Source organism: Hetaerina americana, unplaced genomic scaffold (genome assembly GCF_022747635.1).
Source record: "Hetaerina americana unplaced genomic scaffold, ioHetAmer1.1.p SCAF_4, whole genome shotgun sequence".
In the NCBI taxonomy this organism is placed as follows: Eukaryota; Metazoa; Arthropoda; class Insecta; order Odonata; family Calopterygidae; genus Hetaerina; species Hetaerina americana.
This window is the reverse complement of record NW_027286985.1, coordinates 48,650,606-48,660,644: the sequence shown is the minus strand read 5'-3', so window position 1 is coordinate 48,660,644 and position 10,039 is coordinate 48,650,606. Positions and strand designations below refer to the sequence as shown.

The 10,039-nt window shown below is 38.1% G+C and overlaps 1 protein-coding gene across 1 annotated transcript; it reads left to right on the top strand.

The window, feature by feature from the left end:
• Positions 1-3,666: 3,666 nt before the first annotated feature.
• On the top strand, positions 3,667-9,742 carry sesB (stress-sensitive B). The gene is made up of 5 exons (XM_071589880.1): positions 3,667-3,781; positions 3,867-4,037; positions 4,830-5,091; positions 5,165-5,399; positions 8,574-9,742. The coding sequence occupies exons 2-5, from the start codon at positions 3,875-3,877 to the stop codon at positions 8,817-8,819; spliced, it is 906 nt and encodes a 301-aa protein (XP_071445981.1). The 5' UTR covers positions 3,667-3,781; positions 3,867-3,874; the 3' UTR covers positions 8,820-9,742.
• The last annotated feature ends 297 nt before the right edge of the window (positions 9,743-10,039 follow it).

Sequence of the window (10,039 nt, the reverse complement as noted above, 5' to 3'; positions counted from 1 at the left end):
AAAACCAAAGAATTGTATTCAATTTCTCAAAAGACTTCCAATCACATTACAGATGTAACCTACAGTGAATTGTATGAGATTTGCAGAGAGGAGATGTATACAATTTACAAGGAATGCATCCCACTTAACCTACTTTTCCCATATTCATAATGCTTTCCAGTAGAGACATTAGCATATTCAAAAATCAAGTATTTCAATGCTATGTTTTCAACTTGAATCAAACCTTAGGGTATCAAAGGTACAACAGCACAATCTTTCCCTTCATAATTGTAAGGAACTATTTTCTATGATCCAAGTCATACATGTGCAAATGGTTTTCTATCACAAAAAAATTTATGCCTAGATTCAATAAATTTATAATTGATTTTACATTGAAAACTCTTCCTCAAACCCAGATTGGTGTAAAATCAATGAAAAATTATGTTTGTCACTCAATTTTTGGCACTAATGTATAACAAGTAAAAATGTTAAACTTGTTAAATGGCAATTATCACAAATGAAACAAGCAGGTCGTAAACTGTTGGATCATGGTACCATAATTGGGAAGCAAAAATGTTTAATGAGCTATGAAGATAGGTTATTTCATTTGAGAAATCATTGTTTGACATTAAAAGATCCTCTATTTGTACTCTATGCATTTCGTCCATTGCTCTCTCACCTGTTTACGTGGATGATTTAAAATAATTTCATTCAATAATAGAAGAATAAGGGGACAGAAAGTGTGCAGAGCTAAAGAACACTACTGAAAAGTATAGCCCAGGATTTATAGATGTTTGTAGTAATTTAATAAGGCCTTACAGGAACAGTAGCGTATAGTTCCAGGATTCATCAAAATTCTATCCTAACTGGTAGGCTACTACTAAAAAACAATTCCATGTGCTAGATATAAAGATAAATTTTGTAAAAGGATCAATCAACAACAAAATGGTAGTTTACTCTATCTTTCTGTATACATCTGAATTGATATTTATTTTGTGACTAATTACCTCAGTCAGTCAATTTAGCAAATGCCATACTAAAGAGCACTGACGTTTAATAAAAGTGTTGAGGTCTGAATTGTGGACTGGGTATAGAGTTAATGAACGGTGAAGGTATATCTGATATTTGTGGACTTGTAGACATTCACGGTAACTGGATATGATGCATGAATTCCGGAGGTGAAGTCAAGTGCTAAGTGTGACTCTACCATCAACTAAGGCAGAGTACATTGACATTGATTCTTCATGCAGAAATGCAATGTTCATAAACATTCAAGGGTTGCATGTCTGAGTAATGGGATAAAAAGGGATCCAATCAATTCAAACTGGCACAACAATCAGAGTGAATTTCAACTTGTACCCAATGATGTTTTGCATTCTGACATAGCATACTGATGGCCAGGTTCATCAACTACAAGACCTGATAACACATAAAAAGGGAGTTCTTTAATGTTCAGGATTTGCAAACCTTGTTTATGATGTTCTCAAATAGGGTGCTAGATGATTTATCCCACATCAAATGCATTGTGTTCCATGGGAATACTTGTTCAACTAGGTAAGTGACGAAAACTATACACATCTAATACTCAGTCTTATCTCCTAACATTCTCATCACATTAAATCCTCACCTATATTCTTTTTTAATGTTTTCCCCCAAGAAAATACTGTATTCCATTGACACATTCATGGATTACTAGTGGAATCCTTCATGGGTTGGAATTCCTGGAATGTACAGATTAACAATTTCCCTCAGAGTATTTTCCCCATTAATTCATCAAAACTTCTCTCCTCTCATTTAAATGGATAATAATTCAGATAATAATTAAAGTTAAAAATTTAAAGTGCGAGTTTCATTAGAACTTGCACATAAACAGAATCAAAGAAGTGAGAGACAGACATTATATTTTCCTTACCGAGTAACATAAAATCACCTGAAGAGAAGCTATTACATGAATACAATAATGTACTGCAACTGATGAAAAATCTAGCAAAATTAGCAGAGATAAATAAATAAATATATATACATATATATACACACACACATATATATATATATATATATATATATATATATATATATATATATATATATAAAAGAAAAAAGTATTTCACATTCATTATTTAATGGAAAACTAGGGAAGGGGATTAATAAAGGCCAGATTGATATCTACCCAAAATAGTTTTGGTTAGGTGAGGTAAGAGCACAAAAGAACAAACCCTTCCCGTGAAGACCTTACAACATAACTATTGCGAGCGCAGGCTGTTCTTCTTATATGAACATACGCAAGACTGCAAATTCTAAATACAATACCACTTTAATTTCTAAGATATTCTGGTCCCTAAACTCTAAACTTAACTGCCACAACGGACTGAGTTCAAAAATCGTAAAAAGTCAATGATGAACAAAAATTTCATTTCCTGTTCTTCGACTAGGCATCACGCACTAATTAAGTATACCAAGACTGCATTGAACAGCACACTATTAACAGGAAATTTCAACATAAGACAACACACCAAAGTTAAAGTATTGACTTCTAGTTTATCATGAAACTAACTAATAAAACATCAGCAGAGTACTCATTAAAATCGAAAGTTTATTAAATACCCCGGCCGTAGTAAGAAAGATAAACAATTCACGGGGATAATGACTTACAAATTACGTTTACAACCTTGAGAGGTCACGACTGATCATGAAATTCTTTCGCATCACTGCAATCCGCTTGTCGCCACTACACTACAATAATGCAGTATCTAATCAATGCGTAACAACACAAACTTACGCATTGGGAAATACGAAACGGAAAGGATTGAACCGTTGAACATACTTTTCTTGCACTTATCGCGTCGACCATAGCTGTTTTAAAGAAAAAAAAACCCGAATCCGTAAAAATATGGCATAAGTAACGACGGAGACGCAATTATATGTACACAAATTAATGGAATAGAGTCATTGTGTGAACATACGGAAATAACTAGTCCTACAACAAAAACAATTAATGCAATCGACCAACTAACTTGGATATGGCTTGTTAAAATTAAATATAGCCGACTAACCCACTTAAGACTAGGTCAATGAAGTAATACTCCATCGATTGCCATAATCCGTTAGAAGCTACGCTCAAATATTATTATGCACACAAATACAAGTTTTACCCCTAAAACGAGCATAATATATTAATACCATGGCGTAGTATATTTTCACGCTAGCACTCACACCCCAGACAGTTCAATGATATACATGGTCACCAAAGAGCAAAGATTACTTTTCGTCACGTGGATATTAGACGCAACGATCTTTAAACACTAATACGCCTGTAAAGATCGATCTAGTTGTTTTTTTGGACCTTAACTACAAACAAGACTAGACATTTAAGTGGGTCAGGAGTGCAATCAGAGCCTTATGGCACCTCAAAGTAATTGAATGCAACAAAAGTGCGAGAATAATTCTTTATAAAATTAACAATTACGGGTCACCATTAATGATAATTGGATTTTAACTATAATTTCCCCCACTTTTCTACCTTTGCAGACTTAAGAAAGGGAAGTGACGTAACACCTAAACCGCGGAGGGGAAATTGCTGCCAGGATACCGAGCATGGGGAAACGTGTGTTAAGTTGTACGATATAGGAATGAGGCCACGGCTGGAAGCAGAAGGGACTGGAGGGAGAAGTAGGGGAAGGGCTCTCCGCATTCGTCGATATCTAACACGTCACACAGACAGCGCTTCGAACACCACCCGACCTACGAATTCCTCTTCCTTTCGCTGCACTCTCTTCGTCCAGAGCAGACGTACGAACACCAGGTGCTGGAAGTACTATTATATTCAAGTACTTAATCCTTGATTATATAGTTTATTCAAAGTGTAATCGTTAGTTTACCTCTTTTAGAACCGAAAATGACGTCCCTCACGGATCCCGTTGCCTTTATGAAGGATTTTGTTGCCGGTGGAATATCTGCCGCCATATCAAAAACTGTTGTCGCTCCCATTGAGCGTGTGAAGCTGCTACTTCAGGTTCAACATGCATCCAAGCAAATTTCCAAAGAAATGCAGTACAAGGGTAAGTGGATTAACTGAGATTATGAGATGTGTTAATGTTTAAAAGGTTAGGTTTAGCGCTACTTGTATTCTAGTGAATTTGGTAGTATTACCGGCGCAGCCATATTGGAAAGGTTTTAACGAAGGCCCACGTTTACTGCAAAAAGGGAAATTAAAAAAAAAAGTATATTATAATGTTTTAGTGGAGAAGAGGACGTTCTAATAGATTTTTGCTGAAGTATTTGTGGCCATGTTGTTGTTCAACAAAGATCAATCTAATTTGTACTACCTGATATGCATGCGAAACGTTTTTTTACCTAGGTGTTCTCAATTATTAAGATTCAGTTTTGTTGATGGAAACTCATGCATTTAAGTGCCGAGGTTTGTTTCTACAGCACACCAGTGCAATAATGATTCTTTTCTTGGAGAACAGTTCAGATGGCATGAGTGCCGTTTTTAGTTTCCGCAATGGCCGGACCCTGTATTACGCCTACCAATGTCAGCTATTGTCTTTCTTGTTCATGCGAGATATTTGTACATCTGTTTTATTATGACAGAAACCCGATATTGAGGTAGCCAAGTGGTACTGCATGTGGAAATTTGGTCAATCTGATTATTCTCGTGTTATGCCATTACTTACTCGGAGTGAAACTGTCACTGAAATTGTTCAAACTTAATTGTCACCACTTGTACAGAAGCTGTGTGAGTACAAGCTATATTTTAGTTAAGCGTTGGTGCTGATTTAGGGAAAAGTTAATGATCAATGATAAATATTAACGGTTCGCGTTTCTAATAAAACACTTTCCTTTTCCAGGTATGGTCGATTGTTTCGTTCGTATCCCTAGGGAACAAGGATTTCTCAGCTTCTGGAGAGGTAACTTGGCCAATGTGATCAGATATTTCCCAACCCAAGCACTCAACTTCGCCTTTAAGGATAAGTACAAGCAGGTCTTCCTTGGAGGAGTTGATAAGAACACCCAGTTTTGGCGTTATTTCTTGGGAAACCTTGCATCTGGTGGTGCTGCTGGTGCAACGTCTCTCTGCTTTGTGTATCCTCTTGACTTCGCCCGAACAAGGTACTTTGTTTCATCGGTGGTTTTTTAAATAAGTAGCTGTGAAAGGAAATGCTAACGTTTTTCATTTGCACAGGTTGGCTGCCGATATCGGCAAGTCAGGGGGAGAGCGAGAATTCAGTGGGCTGGGAAACTGCTTGGCCAAGATCTTCAAGTCTGATGGACTCACTGGTTTATACCGTGGCTTTGGAGTGTCCGTACAGGGTATCATCATCTACCGTGCTGCGTACTTCGGTTTCTTTGACACAGCCAAGGGAATGCTGCCAAACCCCAAAACAACTCCATTCCTCGTATCTTGGGCCATCGCACAGGTTAGTAGTAATTGCAAATTAAGAAGAGGGATTTTGTGGGCAAATTCATTTTCTGTACCATCCTTTCGTGTTGTGCAGTTGGTTGGATTTGTCTGTGGATGTTCGGTTTTTAGATCTTGATTCGAATTTCATTCCCGTGTGAGGAAATAGGGTGATTAAGGTGTCGCACAACTTAGAATTGGCACATTTTCTTGTATTATTTTTGTCTATAGCTACGCCATACCTTGACCTGGCATCAACTTAGGTTTCTCTGGGTAGATGTGATCTTACATCTGTTATTTTTTCAAATTATCGCGTTTTTGCCTTGGCCTACAATGTTTTAAAAAGTGTAGTAGTGAAGAATCTAGGGTGAAATCCACAATTATGGTAGTGACAATGGACGACCTAATTACGCTCTTCATGGTTACATATTTCCATGCATGCAGGGAAAAGGTGGAAAAAAGGTTTAAAGCTCAAGTCCATGTGTTAACTCCAATATCCATGGATTGATTTTACCTAGACAGTTTGATTGGGGAGGCCACCAAATGCATTTGGCCTGTTTCCAAGAGAAAATGCTATTGTTAAGATCTTCAGAGACGAGGAAAGATATATAAACTCAGTAAAAGTTAGCAGCATGACTTTTCAGCATGTGCACATAAAAGTATGAACTTGATGTTCAAATGCTGACAAACATCACGCTATTCAGTAAACATTAAATAACTAAGTTTTAAAATCATTCCCAACTAAAGGTGGAAGTTTGAAGACTGGGAGTAAAATAATACAGGTGCCAAAGTTGTTAATAAGATGTTACATTGGTTGTCATAACCTTAACAAGTAAATTATGAAAGTTCTTTAATAAGTGCTTAGCAAAAATGTTTTCATTTAAGCCTAAAGTAGCCCAAAATTGTCCTCATTCCTTTGTCAGAAATAGTTTGGTGGATTCTTGATTTTTAACTGTTACATGGTAGACTCCCTTGACTTTAAATGTCAACCAGGAGTAAAAGTTTCGTAATGTCTTGAATAGGATGCCAATTGGAGGGCTACTAGCTTAAATTTTGATGTCTTGTAACATCAGCAGAACGGCTGTGGTTTTTTAGTGTTAAGTTCGATTGGTCAACTACAGAGGATAACCCTGCTGATTTTTTATGTTGCTGATAAATGATTGCCATTAAACCAATTAGTTTTTTGCAGAGGATTAAAACACCATAATATCAATTTATAGCGTTAATTCAATTGTTGAATATAGTCTCAATGTTATTGTAGGAGCAGAGTCAAAATAATGTCAATGTAACTCACAGTGCATACTGGTTTTTCAGTGATAAACTTATTCCAGAAATCGGGATGCAATTAGAGAAGAACGTCCTTTGGGGTATTGAGGATTGGAAGGCCATGTGGAGCATAAAATATTTGGGGTAGTAGCTTCTCATTGGTTTTTTATAAATGTGTTTGAAATTAAACCTATTCAAAACTGATAACTTGTAACGGTGAGTTTTCGAAAGTTTTCAAGAAAAATTAAGTCATTATATAATCAAAGTTACTAGAAAAGCTGTTGAGGTAAATTTGTGGAAAAAATTTTTTATTCAAAATAATTTCTTTAATTGGATGTCGTCACACTTAGCAAACTTCGATGCAGAGATTTTTTATAGTGGAGGAGAATTCTCAGACAGCCATAAGTTGTTTGATATTTAAATGAAATTTTCCTTATAGTCGAATCAATTGGGTCTAATTCTTCATAATAAATTGCTAATTAGCTTATTATAATGAAAATGCAGCCATATGGTTTCGGGTTATGAATTGTGGGGGGTTTTTGTTCCATTAAATTAGGCCCCCTAAGAGTTTCTTTTGTTGGTTCTTCTCTCTTGCTACATATATTTTATTTGTTTCGAATTCCAGGATGAATGAAGGAATGCCATGATGAAGGAATGGCATACTTTCAATAACAATAGTCAATACTGAAGGTAAAAACTAATATGCATTACACTGACTGCACACTGAGATCCCAATTAAAATTTCTGATTGTTTTTTTTTAGCCTTGGACATTCTGGTGTACTAAGTCACTTGAGATACTGAACTGGTCCGTCTGTATTTCATGCCAAATTTAAATGCATTGCTCTTCCTCCATATAGCAGAATTTTGGTGGTCCCCTTGACCTCATAGGGTAGGATATAGGTACCCTACTTAACTAACTCCGTACACCTAAGTTTTACAACAACTTGTTCTGTAGCTCCATTTAATATTCACCTCAATTCATGACATCTTCTCTCTGTAACATTAGATGAAGTTCGTCACAAATCTATTACTGTGACATAATTGTCCAAACATCAGCTGCACTGAGGACACAATCAACTATCATCATGGTAGATTTTAGTCCTTAATTAACCAAGTTATCAATTTCAATGGTGGCTTAAATGATGCAGAAAACTAAACAATATCAGTTCATTGGAATTTTAAATGGTCATACTAACCACCAGTATACCTCAGAGCCTTACGGAACAAGGCGAAGTAAAACGTTTTGACAATGAACACTGCAATTTTGATTAGTCACCTTCAATCAATCTTACATTCCTATTTTCTCTCCTTACCAGGTTGCCTAACATTCTTTAGCTTTTCATGCCCTCAGTATCATGAATGTTTCTTTCCTCTATCTCCCTAAATTTCCTCTATTCCCTTGATGTGGCTATTGGTTTTTTTAGTTGCTTACATTTTATTTTCCCATCCTTTGACTCACTTTTCCCCGTTTGGTGATGTGATGGTTGACTTATTTTAATTGACAAATTTCTGTAGGTGCCTTTCATGTGCATTAGAAGACATGGACCATGGTAAACAGTTGACAATATTTGATTTAAAGTTTTGCAAAATTCCACAATCTTAGTGCTTGTTGATATTTTTTTTCAAGTATTGAATTGTCGTACTCCGTTAATATTTATGCTAGGGGATAATTTTTTAGTAAGCCATAACTGGCCAGGCCAAATACCAGATTAAAAAAATTGGTAGAAAGGGAATCAGGGTCATTCCTTTTCATGTCAAGCGAAAGCATGCACAATGTTTGCCAAACGGGTAAACTATTGAAATACAGCACCTTTATGAACCATAGTTTTCATTGATTTAGGTTGGGTAGCTGTCCTTTATTATTTCAGTAGTCTCATTGGGTTCCCCCAGTAATATTTCAGTCGTTTTTTTGGTGGCTTTTTTCAGACCGTGACCACCGTCGCTGGTATCGTGTCATACCCATTCGATACCGTGAGGAGGAGAATGATGATGCAGTCTGGAAGGGCAAAGGGTGAGGTCATGTACAAGAGCACCATTGACTGCTGGGGTAAGATCTACCGCAGTGAAGGTGGTGGAGCTTTCTTCAAGGGAGCCTTCTCCAACGTCCTTCGAGGAACTGGTGGAGCGTTGGTTCTCGTGCTGTACGACGAGATCAAGGCCTTTATCTTCTAAAGGGCGTCTTCTCGGCCCTCCGTCCTTCCCAACCCGCCCTCCCAACACTACCACCACCAGCCTGCCACCCCTTGCCACTGAACAGCACCGAGACAGGCGGGAGGAGCACTTTTGAAGAAGTCGGGCAATGTGGATGCAGACGGGAGGATGGGAATAGGGAGAGAGAGATATGGGAAGAGGGAGCGCGGAAGCAGCAGTCCGCGGGATGGTGCGGAGGGAAGTTGGTGGGGGCGGCAGCAAAAGTTGACTTTGGGGGGCTCGGGAGGGAGGGGGAACGTAGGGGGCATGTGTAGTTGTTCTTTACCACTTTTAAATGTTCTTTAGGAGCGAGCGGGGGCTTACGCGCACCACAATATTTTGGCATCTGTGAGGATGCCCAAGCAAGCGCTTTGATTTCGTCTTTTCCATTCGTTTTTTTGAAGTGTCATCGTTTTTCCCCTTCAGACGACACGGCAGTCCCCATTTTGGCCACAATCGAGCAGTATCCCGGAGAGTGAGAGAGGAAGGAAAAAAGGGAGTTAATACCCAGTTGGGTCCATCTTCGGTGGGTGTGTGTGTGTGTGTAGTGTTCCGTTGAATGATGCCTTCGCTCGCGCGCGCATTCACTGTTGCCTAAGTGTGTGTGGACGGTGTTAGAGTCGGCCCTTCGAGTTGGAGAAAGAACGGTCACCGTGGTAGTGTCGCCTCGTCTCCTGCTCGCCTATTGAAAATCCAACTGCTGGAGTCCGGCTCCACGACACTTCTTTCCCGTTTCATCTCTCTCGCATCGCAGCAGGTCCTGCGAGTTTCCCCCAATGAGTCGGACAATCGACGAATGATATTTAAAAAACTGCCACCTCCTCCGTTGTTTGTCTACCTCCGTACCTCCCGCCTTACCACCTCTTCAGTACAGAAAAAATTCCATCTCCATTTGGGAGCGTTGTCGTAAAAAAGGTAGGAGTTAAATAATATGTATATATATTGCTGTCAAAGTCTTCGATGACAATAAAAATAGAAAGACCCAACTGTGCTTTTATTTCTTACCCTTATTCATTTATTCATCCCTATTACTTGTAAAAAGTAGTTAAGTGACGTCGTACGTGATCGAAATTTGTTCGGTGAACACTCAAGCAAATATTGAATTATTAGTCGCGGTTAGTTTTCAAAGTTGTTGATCCAGGTATGTGGGCAAACAGCTTTCGAAACTTTGTTGCCGGCACTCGGATGGGGGAACATTCTCT